The sequence below is a fragment of the Penicilliopsis zonata genome, assembly GCF_001890105.1.
Source record: "Penicilliopsis zonata CBS 506.65 unplaced genomic scaffold ASPZOscaffold_3, whole genome shotgun sequence".
Classification (NCBI taxonomy): domain Eukaryota; kingdom Fungi; phylum Ascomycota; class Eurotiomycetes; order Eurotiales; family Aspergillaceae; genus Penicilliopsis; species Penicilliopsis zonata.
In genome coordinates, this window is record NW_019208913.1 from 827,876 (window position 1) to 847,047 (window position 19,172).

Genomic DNA, 19,172 nt, shown 5'->3' on the forward strand with positions numbered 1-19,172 from the left:
TAGCTGTCCCATGGAATATCCAGGTATTCTCTGTACAGCTGTTCCGTACTCCGGATGATATCGTGACATCATAGCAGAAACACCCAACCTCCAACTTCTAACCTCCTCTCTCTCTACCTCGAGGAAAATCCATCACAACCATCCTACCAGGAATTCCCTGGAGTACAGGAGTCTATAAAATTGCATTCTTTAAAACAGTTTCACCGAGTACTCTCACTGATATCTCCCATCCCTCTCTCGATCTAATCGCAACGATGGCGATGGCGATGGCACCACGGCCTCGACGACAAAACAGGATCCAGCATCCTTCAAATGCGGAGACTGGAGGGCGATCGAGACTGCAGATCGAGGCGTTCCACTGCAGGCCTTCGATGGATCGATCTGCAAGTTCTTTATCCTTTGTCGGCCATTGGCAGGCAAGAGGGCTCTCCACGATGACGTAGGCGATATCATGGGTAGTATCCCTCCAGCTCACGACGTCAACCTGCTTTGCTGATTTTTTTAAGCTCGTACTACCTTCGCAATATTGACCATTGCCTTGGTCTACACGCAGTTCTTCCACCAGCTGTGCGGTTACGACTACTGGTTGACAACACTGATATCAATTGGTGTGTCATTTGCAGTCTGGCTGTATAGTCTGGCTGTCCGTGTAACAAACATATAAAACCCAGACCTGTGCTATTGCAAAGAAACACGCAAGCAACTATAATCAATATGTCGTCCGCTCAAGGGAACGCGGCCCAGGGGCATCGTGTCGGGCAGCCGTGGAGTGCAAATAACCCAGTCCCAACGATTAGCCAGTTCATGGAGCGGCTCGACAAAGAGAAGGCGGAGAGAGACCGCCAGATTGACGAGCAGCTCAAGCAGAAGCAGCAGCAGGAGAGACTCGCCAAGAGAGATCCCAAACCCAAACCTGACACTCCTGTCAAGAGGGACGGGGACGTTGTCGAACATGAGCCTCGCAAGGTGTCCAAAAGGAAGACGAGGACAGTCACCGATCCGACAACGGGCAAGGACATTGAGGTGGAGGATCAGGATGAGTCTTCGATGGATACCGTGAAGAAACCAATGGTATTTCCCCTTTCCTATAAGATCTGAGGGTGTTGCTAAGACTCAACAGCTGACGGTACCAAACGCGAACCTGGGGTTACCAACTGTAAGAACTGCATTGCTAACACACACACACACACACACACACGACTGCATCACCCGCTAATAATTTCAGGACGTCAAGACAAGCCACGATCAGTCCCTGTCGGATTACAAGTACAACCAAGACATCACTGCCCCTCCGGACCCCATTGCAGATGGCACCACTTCCGACGTTCCCATCCGTGGAGAGAAGACCAACATCTTGTTCCATCCTACCCCGACAGTCACGTTCGAGCCCATGTTTGAGCGGCTAGAGTTGAAGGCAACGGGTGTTTGCACAGGTATCTTCCTGGCCATCATCTTCCTCGGTCACCTCTTCGGTGGCTCCCTCTGGGGCTTGATTCCGCTTGGAGCATGTGTTGCAAGCGGTGTGTTCCTCTGGATGCAGGAGCTCATTCGCAGTGGACGTGAAATGGAGTGGAGTAGCGAGCAACTGCGTGGAGAAACGGTGGGTTTTTTTTTTCTCTTCTTTTGAGGGAGTCATTCTTCATCGTGTATTCTAATGTGTTCTATTTATAGGCTACTGCAAACCTCCTTCCCGAATCCGTCGAATGGATGAATACCTTCCTCGGTGTGGTATGGGGACTCGTCAATCCCGAGATGCTGACCCCAGTCGCCGACACGATCGAAGACATCATGCAGGCCTCTGCCCCCGGGGTGATTGAGAACGTCCGTATCGCCGAGATAGATCAAGGAAGCAACCCTCTACGGATCTTGAGTATGCGTGCTCTGCCAGATAGCCATGTCCAACAGCTCAAGGACAATATCCACCGAGAGAACCATGAGAAGAAAGACCCTCAGGAGGCGGCAGCCATCGAAGAAGGCGGAAGCTACTACAACATGGAGGCCTCGTTTGCGTACCATGCGAAACCAAGCGGCCTCAGCGCCTCGTCCAAGGCGCGTAACATGCACATGCATCTGGTCTTCTACCTTGGGATCAAGGGTGTCTTTGGCGTGCCCTTCCCCGTGTTTGTCGAGCTGTCGGAGCTGGTGGGTACTGTACGCCTGCGTTTCCAGATGATGCCCGAGGCGCCCTTCATGAAGGAAGTGACATTCAGCCTGGTAGGCATCCCACATGTGCGTGCCGGGTGCATCCCCATGATCAAGCGTGGGGTGAACATCCTGAACCTGCCGCTGATTTCGAACTTTGTCAACTACGCCATCCGCACGGCTTGCGCTATGTTCGCGGCCCCGAAATCCATGACGATGGATCTGGGCATGATGCTCAAGGGCGACGACATCCTCAAGGAGACCCAGGCGCTGGGGATCATGTGGATACGCATCCACCGGGCCATCGGTCTCAGCAAACAGGACAAGCGCGGCAGCGAAGGCGGCGGCAGCGACCCGTACATCAACCTGTCGTTCTCCAAGTACGGCAAACCCATGTACTGCACGCGCGTCATCACAGACGACCTCAACCCGGTGTGGGAGGAGACGGCGGCGCTGCTGGTGACCCCGGACCTGATCAAGGCGAACGAGAACCTCAGCGTTGAGCTCTGGGACTCGGACCGCCACACAGCCGACGACATTGTAGGCAAGATTGAACTGCCCATCCGCGCGATGCTCGACCACCCGGGCAAGATGTACCCCCAGATCTCGAGGCTGCAGGGTCTGGACGAAGGCAGCGAGATGCCCGGCGAGCTGCACTGGGAGGTCGGCTTCTTCGGCAAGCCCAAGCTCCGCCCGGGCCTGCGAACCGACGGCCAGGACAAGAGTCTCCCCGAGACGCTCAAGGGCAACCCGGCCTTTGAGGACGAAAAGGGTGTCATCACCAACGAGGAGGAGGATGCCATCACCCACACGCCCCCGGATCCCCTGTGGCCCAGCGGCATTCTCAACGTCGTCGTCCACCAGATCGTTAACCTGCAGCTTGCCAATATCAAGGGCAGTGAGGGCAACCGCAAGGGCCGCGAGTACGAACCTGCAAAGTCCTATGGCGAAAACACAGAAGAGCAGGGCGAGTCCCTTCCAACCAGCTACTGCAAGATTATTCTCAACGATGAATTGGTATCTCTCTCTCTCTCTCTCTCTCTCTCTCTCTCTCTCTCTCTATCTCTCTATACACTAATAATGATAGGTCTACAAAACTCGACCCAAAGCCGTCAGCTCCAAACCAATCTTCAATGCAGGCACCGAGCGGTTCGTCCGCGACTGGCGATCGGCCATTGTGGTGGTCACTGTCCGTGACCAGCGATACCGCGAACACGACCCCATCCTAGGCGTCGTGCCACTGAAACTGTCTGAGATCTTCCAGACCAGCTCGCAGGTGACCCGGTGGTACCCTCTCGACGGGGGGATCGGGTTCGGCCGGATCCGCATCTCGCTGCTCTTCCGGCACGTCGAGACCAAGCTCCCGCCACGGATGCTAGGCTGGGACGTCGGGACTTTCAAGTTTACCTCGGAAACGATCAGTACACCTGGGTACGCCTACCGGGCTAAGATCCGGCTGCGTACGGGGGGCAGTAGTGGCAAGATTCCTCGGTCGATGTGCAAGCTCAACAATGGCGAAGAAGGTAACATGAACGGTGATGGCGCCATCAGCAATGAAAACAATGGAGCCGTTTATGATCTATCCGACGAGTCATTCCGGGACAGCATCCGTCTCCCCGTGAAGCACCGGTACCGATCACCGATCGTGTTCGAGTTCCACACCCAAGGAAAACACGGGGCAGCGGCGTACGCGGTGCTCTGGCTGCAGCATTTGGTGGACAACGAAGACACCGCACTCGACCTGCCGATCTGGACGGCCCGCAACGGCAGCCGCCTGACGCAGAACTACATCACAGAGGAGAACTGGCAGGCCAAGAGAGTTCCCGGCCTCGAAGATCTGCAGGAAGTCGGACGCCTACGACTGCGCGGGATGTTCACGCCGGGTATCGACGAGTCGCACGAACGGTTTGTCGTCGACAACAACTCGCGCGAGACGTTCGAAACGTGGGAGGCCTGTATCGCGGAGGGGGTGCGGCCGCGGAGCATCGAGCTCGAGGTGCCCGAGGAGACGGCGGCGCTGCACGCACGGTCTCTCGTCGAGGGCCGCGACGTCCTCAAGCAACTTAGTCCGACTGAGCGGCGGCGCTGGATCGACCACGAGGGCCAAGACTGGAGCGGTGCTTTTGGTCATGATCCAAAGGTTTATACTGACGATAATTCTGCACGGGATCCGAACATTCAGGATGATAGGAGTTCGACGCCTAGTTCTACTTCAAGCAGCAGCAGCAACACCAACAGTAATACCAACCCCGATACCAACACTACTACCAATGCTTCCTCCGAGCAACGTTCACTTACTACACAGTCCAGCCCTGTCTCCCCCGTCTCCACCACGGCAGAAGCAGGGTCCAGCAAGTCCTCGAATGGTAACAAGGCAAACCGACGCAGCGAGCAGCGACAGCAGCGCGGCCTGTTACAGTGGAAACCGGCCCGCAACGCGCTCTTCGTCAAGGATGAGACCAAGTTTGCCTTGCGCAAGGTCAAACAGAAGCTAGGAGCGGGGGATTTGACGGGCAGGGAGCCCCAGTTGGAGACGGAGACGGGGAGGTAGATTTTTATGAGTGTACTGGTCCTTGCCATACACTTTACTGTAACTGTTCATCTTCCAACATTTTGGTGTTCTAGGGTACATTTCAAATACGCGATATACTGTAGTTACTAGCAAACCTAATAAAAATATGTTCAATCCTCAGCTTTGGACTGGGCCATATAAGTGATGGGGAAAAAAAAAAAAGAAACGACACCAGTAGGACTCGAACCTACGCCTCCGAAGAGAACAGATTTCTAATCTGCCGCCTTAGACCACTCGGCCATAGTGTCTTAGATGTTGTTTTGCTCGGTTTTTGAAAATATAAGCCATCAGTAATCACTTCGTGGTCATCACTCTGCACTCCATATGGAAATGTTGATCACCTTCTGCATAGAATATTAAAGTTATTGCAATAATATTTCATGATTTATACTGATCAGCAGACGATATGAGTTGTATGGGGTATTTATAAAAATATAGAATAGATAGTATTGTATCTTCCTTGAACACGAGGGTGTATGGATATATATTGTGACCCTAGCCATATATTTACTACCGTACCTAGACCCAGACATCTCCGGAGAATTCAATTCAAGTATGTACACACCAATTAAACCAAACAATAGGTATCATATTCTGTAACAGCGCCATTAAAAAATCATGAGGGTAAAGATATATGTGCACCTCTAACAAAGTATGTATATCTGTAAACAGGAGAGGCAAAGGAAGAAGAGTACAGGATTAGAAAAAAAAAAAAAAAAAAAAAAAAAAGAACAAAGAGACACTACTTCGTGTCGGAATAGCTGTCTCCGCTCGTTGATGCGGCACGTCGTCCCCATCCGCTGAAGAAGCCCCCGCCGCCACTGCTGGACCCGGCAGGCTCCGTACTGGCTTTGGATAAGCCGTTGGGTATCGAAGCCGAGAGATTGAGGGAATTGCGGCCTTGGAGGAGTGGCGATCCCTTGCCAGAGCCCGAGACGAGTTTGCGCAGAGCATCCAGCTTGGCCTTGACTTCTTCCAGTTCTTGCTTGGCAACGGCTTCGGCCGTCTTCGAGTGGACGAGTTCGAGGAGCAAGGATTCCTCCGCAGCAGGTTTGTTGTTCTCCGTTGCGAGGACCGACTGGAGGCCGAGACTGCTCGTCCGCTTGTTGAAGGATCCCCGGGCTGTGTTGTGCCCGCTACTGATGCTATTCTGCGAGTTGGTGCGGACAAGCTTGAGTTCGCGCAGGCCGGACGAGGTATAGCTGTCCTCACTCGAGGGCGAGTATGTGATATCCGGCGGGGAGTCGGACGGTGTCTTGATGGCCCGGAGATCGAGGATGGTCCGCTCCAGACGCTGGCGGTCGCGGTACCCATCCTGGATCCGAGTTCTGGCCTCGCGAAGCTGGTCTCGTAGTCGGGCGTTGTCTTGTTCTCGCTCGTCAAGCTGTCGGGTGAGACCGAGACACCGCGCGGCCTCCACATCCCGCATCTCCTTCAACTTGTTCACGTCGTCGCGGAGCTGATGCTTCGTCTGAATGATCGAGGTCCGTTTTGATCGTAGAGTGCCAAACCGGTCCTCTGCCTTCGCGAGGAGATCGGTAGGGGGATCTTCCAGCCCCTTGATGTACTCCAGCATTGCCTTTGCCGCATTTTGATCCTCTTCGCGTTCTTCCCGCTCCTGTTGTAACTCACGTGTGATATCGGCATGCTGACGCTGCAAGTCACTTAGTGCCATAAGGAGATCTTCGATCTGAGTATGTAGATCACGATCCTTGTTATGGGACATGGCGGATTTTGCACGCGGCTTCTGCATGTCGTTGGAGACGGACAGCTCCGTCGGTGCGGTGCTGGCGTCAGAGGCGGATTCAACTGAATTTAGAGTTGAAGTCATGCTTTGCTTGGATGTTGAGCGTCGGATGGTGCTGACTGGCCGCGACGCATTGCTTTGACCTGGGTTGAGAGCACTCGATCGGACGGAGTTGTGGGAGGAACCCGCCCATAGTCGGCCGAGGAATCGTGAAGCAGCGGCTTGCATCTGAGGGAAAGAAATCCCCGCAGTGACTCCTTGCGACTGGTTATAGCTCATTTCGAGGGCCTGAAGGCTTTCTTTGGTGACAAGCGAAGTTAACGACACAAAGTCCTCTACAAGATCGTCTGCATGGCAAGTATATCTTTTTTGTTTCAACAGCTGTTAGTCGGGACCCAGTTTTGGTCGTGGTGAACAACTTACGTATCCCATAAACTCCTAGACAGTAGAAGTTGCATTGCGTCTTCGAACTCGGTACAAGCGAGAATCTTCTTCTCGTTGCGCTGCATCAACGAAAGTGCCACTCGCATCAGTGTTTCACAAGCCCCTTCGAGGAAAATGACATCGTAGATTCGAAGGAGCATAGGCAACGGACAGGTGACGGCGAAGAAGGAGAGGAACCATTGCGAGACGTAGATCGGCTCGACATGCAAAGACTCTAGGTGAGCGAACAAAGCCGGGCGGTGGCGGGCGAGGAGGTTCTGGAACTGGTATATACGGAGGTGAAGGCCGGAAAGATCAGGAAGATAGCAATCCCGAAGTGCGTACTGCTCCATGAGGCTGAATTAAAGAAGAGTTAGTACATTCCCTCTTTAGTCCTCTTGCACGCGCCGGGTCACCTACCGGACTAGAACGCAGAATGCCTCGGCGTCGGTCATATGCATGAGCAGAGGTCCCACAACAAAGCCCAAGCCTTGGCAATATCCGATCTTGGTGTCGTGTAAGCTAAAGCTTCTCAGCACTCGAGCCAGCATTTGTTGGCCTTCGCCATTGGGGTCTCTGAACATCTCGACGTTGGGGAAGCTGCGGCCGATATCTTTGCCGATGAGACCTTCGTAGGGGCTCGTCTCATTGCAGAGTCTCTGGAACTCAGCTAGGAGGTGCATGTCGCGTGCACCAGCCAAGCTTGGCCACACCACTCCTCGCAGTGGAGGGGGAACTCCGGCTCGGATCTTGTTCGTTGTCAGCGTAGGCAATCGCTGCGCGGTCTGCGGATAGTCCGACACGAGGGCCGCCCAGAACTCGAGCTCGGTCATCGCGGGTGTTGGAAGCTGGGAGTAGCGTAGAGAAGAACGAGTGGGTTCGTTGATCAAGCGTTGGATGTGGTGGAGGGATTTGGCACGGGACTCTCGGTGAGCACTGGGGCTTCTCGACAGCCCCGATTTTGGGTTCGTGGCCAGAGCATCGTTTTCCTGCTCAAGACGTGCTAGAAGTAGAGCAGTTGACTAGAAAGAAAGTAGCCAGTCAGTCGCTGTAGAAATGTTTATGCTTCCCAGTTCGGACAAGTCCTGACGCACCTCATCCGACCCTCCATTGCGCGGCTCCTGCTCCTCTGTTCTGTCAAGCGATTCCCAGTCATTCTCCTGATCCGACAAACCATCTTCCCCCCCGGAGCCTGCGTTGCTGTCCCGCGAGTTGACGTAAGAGCCCTCTGCTCTTACTGTCTGCATCATCTGACTGCTCCTCGGTGTGGAATGGTATTGTTCTTCCGATCTCTCTGTAATCTCCACCGGACTCGCTGCTTCGACCGGCGTGCGTGGACTATTCAGATATGCCCAATTGGCCTCTACAGGCTCGGGATTCGACATGGTATCGGACAACGAGACGGTCACCATCGAGTCGGTCGGTTTATGCACGGGGTCGGACGGAAAGCCGGGCGAAGGTGTTTCTGCAGTCTCCATGACTACTAGCGAGGGACACGAGGGACTCAGAAAATTCAAACAAATCTCTTCAACGGACGAGGTTCTTCGTGGGCATTGGCGATCAGAGGAATCTGCGTGGCGGTGGGCGGTTGTTTTGGTAAGCGGGCGTCGACATGAAAACGATAAAAAAAAAACAACAGCAGCAGAAAACCAACCCGAAAGATCAGACACGAGTAAGCAGCCGCCAGCGACGCCTTCGTTCTCCGTCGATAAGAACTCTTTCTCACAGCTGGAGCACAGAGAGGGGGAGAGAGGGAGGGCCAGGAGCAGAAGTGTGTTTCAGGGACACTCCCTATCCACAGGGGCTTGTCTCCTTCCCCTCGGCCAGTCTCGCCGCGTCGATCCCACCTTAGCCTGTTCCTGTCAATCACACCGACTCCTGAGAGAAGGAAAAGAATATTCTGATAAGTTTCTTACTATACGGAGTATACTCTGCTCTGCTGTTTTATTGAGCCTGAATACTAGTAGCTGACTCTTGCTGGGTGCCCGTTTCCCCCTCCTTTACCCTCCTCAACGAGACAACACCGTTCCATGGAAAAACCCCCTTGCTTCCGATGGATGGGCCCGTCTATCCCCACAACGTTAATTTGCAGGTGTCTGCAGGTGCACGGTGTCGATGACATGTGTGAGGAAGTATCCAGAAGTGCGTTTGAGGCAGAGATGTTCCTTGTCTACAGCAGCAACTGGGGAACTACTAGTTCTACGCTCGATCAGTCGGTACAACAAAGATGGCTTCTTGAGATCGCCTGGCGGGTCTGGAAAAGTGCCTGTCTGAAGCCAGTGGCTCTGGACTAGAGAAATCGCAAGTTTAGGTCCTTGGCGCGTGGATTAGGTTTGTCGACTATTACGCATCCCAGACACGGCGACACCATTCGACTCCGCCGCCAGTTCTGGTGCGAAACCAGAAGCCACCCAGGTCCGAAGCCAGCGTTTGGGAGAGCGCCCCTTGAAGTGGCGGCAGGCCTGCGAATCAGCATTGGAATGCCGTGTCTTTTGATTGGGTTTGTCCTCGCCGCTGTTCCGAACACTTGCTCCACTTGAAACAGGGCTGATTTCTAGAGCACGCAGTAATTACTGAGGACTGAATGGACTGAGTTCATCATCTCTGGGTGATGATTTGTTGATGGTGCCGTTATAACAGAACTCCTAAAACAATCTGGAAGGCAAGTTGGAGACCGTGGATTCTAGCTGACTGCCCAGTCAGTCGTATACAGAGTATTGGCTTTCTCAGCAGACATATCGAGAGATTCGAGACCATGAGCAGAATCCTGCCTATCGGTCCTATCAGTTAGTCTATCAGTCTTTCGGCCTATCAGCATATCAAGCCCGAAGGAGACCGAGAATGTTCTGTTCGTGGTAACAGAACGGATACCAAGTTGATGGAGATCAAAACAAAGAAACTCCAAGGGGCGGTGATGACAGCGCTCCTTGCGTAAATAATGTGCTCTGTCACTGATGATGGATCACATAATATTCGTCCTCCGGTTTATTCGTTGCTAACTTGCTGTTCATCACTTGCATCTTCTCCACCTCGTCGATCTGCCGACCTTGATCGGGATGCTTCCCCACTCGATCATCGCATGCTTCTAGGAGTATTGGTATAGTTTGATACCGAGTGCATATAATATGGAGTGCTGGTTTTGGCTCTCACATGGGTTCTGATACTCCGTAGTTTCCTTATCATCGAGCCTTCGGTCAACGCAGATCTACCAGCAATCCCCATGATCAGCCCCCGGTCTCGTTGTTGGAAAGTGAATGGAAGGAGATAATGAGACTGTTTCGCCCAGGGATCTTAGCACCCTTCCTGACATGTCTCACCTTTTATACACTCTGATCTTGCTCTTTACTGCCGGCGTTCTACCAGTGAACGATAACTACCTAGAACATACTAAACAGTCTTGCTTCGCTTTGACTCCAATACCATGGTCTGCTTCAGTGACAGCAAGAGGTACCACAATCCGACAGAAAGCCATAAAATCAGGTCGACTATGAGATCTGAGGTCTTTCTCCACGAGTGACCTGGAAATAACCGGTCCCCACGACCTTCCCAACTAGTTATAGGCAAGATATACTAATGATGATAGTGGCTGTGCCTAGTGAGACTTCTTCTGTCTGTAGCTTTTTTGAAGCTCTTGGTATGACAGCATGGAGTTTGACTCCCAGGTGGCTAACATGAGGGAGTACCCGGTTGTCTCTTTCCAGTCGTCTCAGTGGCGAGGTCTTGACACCTTCTTCTACTCACTGTCCTTCCCTCCTTGTTCAGTTGATTTAGTCTTACAACTGTAATATTCTCATTGCAGAGTAGTTAATGGGCAATCGAGCCAGTATTCTCGAGGCATTCTCTTCCTTGCTGACTGGGTGGTTATACATTGAGGTGTTGCTCTAATTGAATGTTCAATATTCTTAACCTTCCTCTCTAATAACTCTAGACTCAGCGCTGGTCAACTCCCAATCATCTCTTTAATCCCTTTCTTTGTCGTTCCTGTTCCTGCCTTGAGTTATTTTCGGCAACGCTTTGTTTGGAGATTTCCTATTCCGGCCATGCGGGGCTCCGTATCAACAGTTGTTCCGGGGCTAGTCCTCTTTGGGCGCAACCACGAGTTTTGAGCGCGCGCGACGACATCAACAAAGACAAAAAGAGAAGCCGCCGACTGTCTTTCGCTCTCCCCTCGCTCTTCATTCAGGAGGCGTGGCTTTGGCTCTTTAGGCGGTAGCCAACCTCTCGAGTATCTAACACTGCTGTCGCTCTTTACACGTTTGCCTTGTTGCTGTCGCCTTTTCTTCGTTTTCCTTCCTTTCCTTTTCCCTTTCTCTCTCCTACCTAGGTAGTTTGGACCGCGCTGCTCGCCACCGCTTCGAGCACCATGGACGACGACTCGATCTTTGACGACGATGGCTCGGACTTTGTCCCTGATGTTGCGCCAGTATGTAGGAGAGAGACTCTTGAGGGAGGGGTTTTCTTTTTGGGGATGTCCGTCCTCCTTGCTGATAAGTTTGTGTCTCACTAGAAACCGAAGGCCAAGGCCAAGACCACCAAGAAGGCTGCTGCCCCCAAGAAACTGACCCAGACGACTTTGAAGACAAAGCCCGCGGCAAAGCCTGCTGCGAAGAAGAAGGCCAAGATGGACAGTGAAGATGAACAGGACTCGGATGTCGACATGATGTCCGATGGAGACTCGGTTATGTCTAGCACCCCTCCGAAGAAAACGAAGGGGACTGCCGCGCCCAAGAAAGCGGGGTCGAAGCCTCTCGCTGACGTCGAAAACGAGTCTTTCGGCGTGGACGGCACGGAGGAGGCTGGTACGGGCAAGGCGTCAGACAAGTACCAGAAGGTAGGGTGCTCCTAACAGCTGGTTCGCGGCTGTCTGCGTTGTCGGCTAACTCGTAACGATAGCTCACCCAACTTGAACACATCATCAAACGTCCGGATACATATATTGGCTCCATCGAACGCACCACCCAGCTGATGTGGGTTTACAACTCCACCACCGAGTTGATGGAGAACCGTGAAGTCTCCTTTGTCCCCGGTCTCTACAAGATCTTTGACGAAATCCTCGTCAACGCCGCCGATAACAAGCAGAACGATGCAAAAATGGACGAAATCAGGATCACCATTAGCCGTGAGCTGGGTGAAATCAGCGTGTGGAACAATGGCCGCGGGATTCCTGTGGAGATTCACTCGGTAGGTCCTCGCCACCTGTCTACTCGTTTGTTTCGCGCCGGCTAATGACAAGAACAGAAAGAGAAGATCTACGTTCCGGAGCTCATCTTCGGCCATCTCCTCACATCCTCCAACTACGACGATACCAAAGAGAAAGTCACGGGTGGTCGCAACGGTTTCGGTGCGAAGCTCTGTAACGTCTTCTCTACCGAATTCACTATCGAGACTCAGGATTCGCGTCAGAAGAAAAAGTATAAGCAGACATGGTCGGATAATATGAGCAAGGTGGGCAAGGCCAAGATCACCGATGTCTCCAAGGGGGAAGATTATACAAAGGTCACCTTCAAGCCGGATTTTGCCAGATTCGGCATGGAGGGCATAGATGACGACTTTGAGGCGCTCGTCAAGCGTCGTGTGTATGATTTGGCGGGAACGTCCAGCGTTGCCGTCAAACTGAACGGTAGTCGTGTTCCCGTTCGCAGCTTCAAGAAGTACATGGAGATGTACACCAAAGCTATCGGCAAGGAAGACATTATCACTTGCAAGCCAGATCCCCGTTGGGAGATTGGTTTTGCTGTTTCCGACGGCTCCTTCCAGCAGGTGTCGTTTGTCAACTCCATTGCCACCACCTCCGGTGGTACCCATGTCAACTACATCGCCGATCAGATTTGCAACATGCTAGCCGACAAAGTAAAGAAGAAGAACAAGAACGGCGCCACGCTGAAGCCTGCCCAGATCCGGAATCATATCTTCGTCTTCGTCAACGCCCTTATCGTCAACCCGGCCTTCAATTCCCAGACCAAGGAGCAGCTGACGACCAAGCAGAGCCAGTTTGGTAGCAAGTGCGTGCTGGAAGAGGACTTTTACAAGAAGATCCTCAAAACCGAGGTCATGTCGAATATCCTGCACTTCGCCCAGCAGAAGGCCGATCAGATGCTGAAAAAGACCGACGGTGGCCGACGCACCCGCATGAATAACCCCAAGCTCACAGATGCCAACAAGGCCGGCACCAAGGACGGTCATCACTGTACCCTCATTCTCACTGAAGGTGACTCAGCCATGGGTCTGGCCATGGCCGGTCGAGCTGTCGTGGGTCCTGACCTCTTCGGTGTGTTCCCCCTGCGGGGAAAGCTTCTCAACGTTCGTGACGCTTCCTTTGAGCAGATTGCCAAGAACCAGGAAATCCAGAATATCAAGAATTTCATCGGTCTCCAGCATAAGAAGGAGTACACGGAAACCCGCGGTCTGCGATATGGCCACCTGATGATCATGACCGATCAGGATCACGACGGCAGTCATATCAAAGGCTTGCTCATCAACTTTCTCCAGACCCAATTTCCCAGTCTGCTCAAGATTCCCGAGTTCCTGATCGAGTTCATCACCCCGATCATCAAGGTGTGGAAGGGCGACCCCAAGAATCCCAGCAAGAGCCAGTCCTTCTTCACGATGCCCGAGTATGAAGCCTGGAAGGAGGCCCATAAGAATGAGCGCGGATGGGAGCACAAGTATTACAAGGGTTTGGGTACCAGCACCACCGAAGATGCCCAGATTTACTTCCGCGACTTGGACCGCCACTTGAAGGAGTTCCACACAATGCAGGAAAACGAAGCCGAGCTGATCGACTTGGCCTTCTCCAAGAAGAAAGCAGACGAGCGCAAGGAGTGGCTGCGTCAATTCAAACCTGGCACGTTCCTTGACCACACCACCAAGAAGATCACCTACACGGACTTTATCAACAAGGAACTCATCCTGTTCAGTATGGCGGATAACATTCGTTCTATCCCATCAGTGGTTGACGGCCTCAAACCCGGTCAGCGCAAAGTGCTGTACACCTGTTTCCGCCGCAACCTTAAGAAGGATATGAAGGTGGTTGAGCTGGCGGGTCATGTGTCTGGTATGACTGCGTACCAACACGGCGATACGTCCTTGCAGCAAACGATTGTCGGCCTGGCCCAGACCTTTGTGGGATCCAATAACATCAATACCCTAGAACCCAGTGGTAACTTTGGTAGTCGTCTTCAGGGTGGATCGGATTGTGCTAGTGCTCGTTACATCTACACGCGTCTTTCCCCCTTTGCCCGTCGTGTGTTTAATGTGGCGGATGAACCTCTTCTCACCTACAACGAAGATGATGGCGAGAAGATTGAACCGGAAGTCTACATGCCTGTGGTCCCGATGATTCTAATCAACGGGGCGGATGGTATCGGTACCGGATGGAGTTCATCGATTCCCAACTACAATCCTGAAGATATCGTTGAGAACTTGATCCGCATGATGGAGGGTAGCGAACTCAAGCCCATGCAGCCTTGGTTCCGCGGCTTCACCGGCGAAGTCACTGCCATCGCCCCCGACCGCTACCGATTCAGCGGTATCATTAGAGAGACCGGGGAGAAGGAGGTTGAGATCACCGAACTTCCGATCCGCATGTGGACTCAGGACTTCAAGGACAAGCTCGAAGATATCATCAAGGCCGAAAAGGTGCCCTCCTTCATCAAGGATTACAAGGACTACAACAACCACACCAAAGTGCACTTTGTCATCCAGATGGATGAGAAACACATGCAGGCGGCCCTGAAGGAAGGTCTGATGGAGAAATTCAAACTTTCCAGGACAGTCGCCACGAGTAACCTCGTTGCCTTCGACCCGGAGGGCCGTATCACCAAGTATGCCTCAGTGGAAGACATCTTGAAGGAATTCTTCCACGTCCGCTTGAAGTTTTACGAGAAGCGCAAGGTATGTTTTACTTTGTGAGGGAAGAAAAAAAAACATGAATATTGACTTGTACTGACCAAAATGTCTCGCAGCAACACCAACTGTCTGAGATGCAAAAGGCCTTGGACAAGCTTACCAATCAGGCCCGGTTTGTTCAGATGATCATCGATAATAAGTTGATCATTTCGAAGAAGAAGAAGTCCGTCCTTGTTGCCGAGCTGAAGGACAAGGGATTCAAGGCCTTCCCCAAGGTGGCCGACGCTGTCAAGGCCGGCGAGGACCATCCGGTTGTCGAGGAAGAAGAGGATCCGTCGGACAACTCGGAGGCCCTATCGAATGCCTACGATTACCTCTTGGGAATGCCTCTGTGGTCTTTGACTCAAGAACGGGTCGAGAAACTGCTTCGCCAGATCGGCGATAAAGAGATGGAAATCGACGTCCTGATCAAGCTCTCAAAGGAGGACATCTGGAAGAAGGACCTAGAGGATTTCATCAATGAATGGAGATTCCAGTTGGCCGACGAGGACCGTCGCCAGCGCAAGGTGGCCGGGATGGGCCGCCGGCAGTCGCTGAAGCTCATGACCGGCAACGGACGTGCCCCCGCAGCCCGCAAGCGCAAGGCTGCACTGGGCGATGACCCGGACGATGAGGACTTTGGGGCCCCGAAGACCAAGAAAGCCGCTACCAAGAAAGCCGAACCCAAGGGTGGGTTGATGGACTTCTTGGGCAAGAAGAAGCCAGCGGATGGTGTGGATGATTCGGATGACGACTTTGTAGCTGAAGTTCTCCCCAAGAAGAGCCGAGGAGCAGCCAAGCCCAAGGCCGAGCCCAAGGCCGAACCCAAGTCCGAAGGAGACGATGATTTTGAGGTTGAAGAGATACTTCCCAAGAAGAGTCGAGGCCCACAAAAGGCACCTGCCAAGGCTGCTGCTTCCAAGGTCAAGAAGGAGGAGGTCGCAGTAGATGACGACTCTGATATTGAGATTCTTCCGAAGAAGACCGCCAAGACTTCGGCCGCCAGGTCGTTGGCTAAAGCTGCCTCCGCTACCAAGGACAAGGAGGAGGAAGAGGAGGAAGAAGAAGACGACGATGAGGACGACGATGACTTCCTAGCAATCGCCCAGGAACCTTCGACTTCCCGGCCGTCCAAGCAAACCGGCCGCATAGCCGCACAGAAACCCGTCAAGTACGCTGCGACGAGCGATTCAGATAGCGATAACGGCGATGACTTGCTTGGCGATGTCAGCAAGATGGTGAAGGGTATTGGGGGAGGCGGCGCAGACCCGACCTCGGATTCCCGACTGCTTTTCTCGGAGCGACCGCGTGCCAGCAGCAGTGCCGGTATCAAAACCACATCGGCGAGGCCATCCAAGCTGAACAGTGACTTTGATCCCGACGAGACCGACTACAGCAAGCTGGTGCCGCAGAACTCGCCTCGCCGGTCGTTGCAGGTCAAGTCCAAGGAGGCCAAGGTCGCAGACGAGGAGGATGCCATGGACATCGACCAGGAAGAGGTCAAGGCGCCCGCAAAGCCGGCCGCCAAGGCCAAGCCGGGACCAAAGGCCAAGGCGACCACCACCACCACGGCGGCGAAACCTCGCGGCCGGCCCAAGAAGGACGCATCGGCAGCCACCACGACCACGGCGAAGGCTACCAAGGCGACTGCCCTGTCTCCTGCGGCCAAGGCTTATGCGTCGAAGCAGGCTAAGAACACTAAGAAGAAGATCGTGGACGATCTGTCGGACGACGACATTGACGCGATGGCGAACGACATTCTGGACTCTCCGGGGGCGGGGCCTGGCGCCGGTGTGTCGGATGATGACGAGGAGGATATTCGACCGGCCGCTGCTGCGACGCGAAAGCCAGCCGCCCGGCCTGCCCGACGCACGGCGACCGTGGCACGGAAGAAGTATGTGGTGGAGAGCGATCCGGACGAGGACGACGATGAGGATGCAGATTCGGGCGATGATTTCTCCGATGACGAGTGATTCCAGACTGTTCTCCCATCTTTTTTTCTTTCTTTTCGGGTCAGGTGCTCTGTAATTAGTATTATCTATTCTATTCCTATTCTGTTTAAGTTGCCAGCGTAGTAGTAGTAGTAGTAGTAGTAGTAGTAGTAAAGCTTGGCTAGATATTACTATAAGAATAAGAGAGAGATACTATTATTGCCTCGTCCTCGCCAGACTACTTACCTTAACCCTAACCCTAAAACCGAGTGATGCATATTGGGATTAAGATCGAATTGCGACCTCCATTATTATTGAAACACTGCTTACGAAACCGCCCTCTAAATACTACTGACTCCGATACTTGATGATACTGGGCACTTATACGGACTACGAGTCATCGGCATTTGTTCCGATCCCGCCCCCATCGGGCCCATCCTATCCGACGGGACGATTTGGTAGTTGTACTTACGAGTCACGACTCACTCACTGGCTACTGATATCATTGTGGATTGCAGATTTTGTATTATTAAGCATGCAAAAAAAGAATTCATTAATTAAGTGACTGTCTATTTGGCTCCCTCTGTCGTTGTATGAATGATTTCTTTCACCTCTCCAGACCATGCAGTCGTACCTCCAGTACCGTCGGATCCAACAGTCCGTCCGACGGCAGGTCGAGCCGATCAACTCGACTAGGAATGGCGAGATTCCTGCCTCAGGCTCTACTTTTCCTCCTCCTCCTCCTCCTCCTTCTTCTCCTTCTTCTCCTTCTGCCATTCTTCCTGGCGTGCGTCCATCGGATGACGGCCAGCTGCTCATCGTCGGCTGGGAGGACGAGAACGATCCGCTGAACCCGCGCAACTATGGCCTCGCGCGTCGACTGGCGGCCACCTTGATTGTCACGGCGATGGCCTTTGTTGTTACGGCGGCCTCGTCCATTTCCTCTGCTGTGGTGCCGCAGACCGACGCGGCGTATCACGTCAGTGATGTTGTGGGATCGTTAACGACGGGTATGCAACCAAAATGAAGTAATAAAGATGAACGTTAATAGTTGTAGGAATCTATCTCCTCGGCTTCGCGACCGGCTCGCTTGTTTCCGGCCCCCTGTCTGAGATCCTCGGCCGTAACGCAGTCTACTCCGGCTCGCTGGTCATCTTCATGCTCTTCGTCATGGCGTCCGGTCTGGCGCCCAACATCGGCGCCCAGCTGGCATGTCGGTTCCTGGCGGGCGTCTTTGGCTGTCCGCCGTTGACCTGTGCCGGCGGTACGGTGGCCGATCTATGGTCCCCCCTAGAGAAGACGTTTGCCTTCCCGCTATACTCGATCGTGTCCTTTGGGGGGCCCGTCCTGGCCCCCGTCATCGCCTCGTATATGGGTGGGAAGGTGCTTTCCTGGCGCTGGACCGACTGGATCATCCTCATCATGTCCGGGCTGATCCTTGCCCTGATCCTCCTCTTCCAACCGGAGACGTATTCGCCTCTCCTGCTGCGATGGAAGGCGAAACATCTGCGCACCGTAACGGGGGATTCTCGATACCATTCCCCCATGGACATGCAGCATGCGGACCTGCTACCGCGCATCTGGGGTGCGCTGGACCGCCAGTTCCGGCTCACCGTCCATGAACCCATCATCCTCCTCATCGCCCTGTACATGACCGTCATCTATATCGTGCTCTTTACTTTCTTTGACGGCTACACCTTCATCTTTACCGACGTGCACCATCTCTCGCAGGGTCTTACCAATGTCGTCTGGGTAGCCATGTACCTCGGCATCCTCTTGGGCGGCACCCTGATCCCCCTGATCTACAAGTGGACCAAGGCCGAGTTTCTGGCTGTTCGTGCAACCACGGGGGAAGGAGACCCTGCAGCGACCGAACAACCCGGCAGTCATGTCTTTGACCACGTCCACACCAGACCAGAGAACAGACTGTGGTTCGCCATGTTCGGCGCCCCATGTATTCCCATCGCTTTATTCTGGATGGGCTGGACTGACTGGGTACATTCTTTCTTACCGTTTTTTCCCCTGATAAAACTTCCGCAAAATATAATATACTAACTCTCCTAGGCAAATGTATCCATCTGGTCTCCCATCATAGCATCTGCCTTCTTCGGCTTCGGCACCGTGATGGTGTTTATAAGCTCGTACATGTACGTCATCGACACGTACGACATCTACGCCGCCTCCGCCCTGGGCTTCATGACTGTCTCGCGCTACTCGGTTGCCGGCGGGATGACCGTCGCCGGTGTGCCCTTCTACACCAACCTGGGCGTGCATCACACCCTGACTATCCTGGCTTGTATCAGTGCCGTGATGACACCCCTTCCTTATGTCTTCTATCGCTATGGAGAGGTTATTCGGGGCCTGTCCAAGTTTGCAAGGAAGGAGAAACAGTTGGCAGCTTAGAGACTACATATACATAGTACTTAGAGAGATAGATGGATAGAATAGAGAGATAGAATAATAGATATGT

General features: G+C 53.3%; 4 protein-coding genes and 1 non-coding gene across 5 annotated transcripts; 3 read left to right on the forward strand and 2 right to left on the reverse strand.

The window, feature by feature from the left end:
• The first annotated feature begins 336 nt into the window (after positions 1–336).
• On the forward strand, positions 337–4,762 carry ASPZODRAFT_1387135 (hypothetical protein). Its single transcript, XM_022724482.1, has 7 exons — positions 337–455; positions 507–608; positions 672–1,071; positions 1,121–1,156; positions 1,226–1,600; positions 1,672–3,159; positions 3,230–4,762. Exons 3-7 carry the CDS (start codon positions 715–717, stop codon positions 4,691–4,693), a joined length of 3,720 nt encoding a protein of 1,239 aa, XP_022583569.1. The 5' UTR covers positions 337–455; positions 507–608; positions 672–714; the 3' UTR covers positions 4,694–4,762.
• Positions 4,763–4,880: 118 nt separating this feature from the next.
• ASPZODRAFT_t52 lies at positions 4,881–4,962 on the reverse strand. The gene has a single exon. It is a non-coding gene; the product is annotated as a tRNA-Ser (tRNA).
• A 494-nt stretch (positions 4,963–5,456) lies between these two features.
• On the reverse strand, positions 5,457–8,362 carry ASPZODRAFT_13797 (hypothetical protein; the record flags this gene model as incomplete). Its single annotated transcript, XM_022724405.1, has 4 exons — positions 5,457–6,825; positions 6,885–7,241; positions 7,305–7,906; positions 7,979–8,362. 4 exons carry the CDS (start codon positions 8,360–8,362, stop codon positions 5,457–5,459), a joined length of 2,712 nt encoding a protein of 903 aa, XP_022583570.1.
• Positions 8,363–11,544: 3,182 nt separating this feature from the next.
• Positions 11,545–16,744, forward strand: ASPZODRAFT_60711 (hypothetical protein; the record flags this gene model as incomplete). Its single annotated transcript, XM_022728939.1, has 4 exons — positions 11,545–11,715; positions 11,778–12,065; positions 12,123–14,777; positions 14,849–16,744. The coding sequence occupies 4 exons, from the start codon at positions 11,545–11,547 to the stop codon at positions 16,742–16,744; spliced, it is 5,010 nt and encodes a 1,669-aa protein (XP_022583571.1).
• Positions 16,745–17,324: 580 nt separating this feature from the next.
• Positions 17,325–19,105, forward strand: ASPZODRAFT_150016 (hypothetical protein; the record flags this gene model as incomplete). Its single annotated transcript, XM_022725559.1, has 3 exons — positions 17,325–17,712; positions 17,760–18,697; positions 18,767–19,105. The coding sequence occupies 3 exons, from the start codon at positions 17,325–17,327 to the stop codon at positions 19,103–19,105; spliced, it is 1,665 nt and encodes a 554-aa protein (XP_022583572.1).
• Positions 19,106–19,172: the final 67 nt, after the last annotated feature.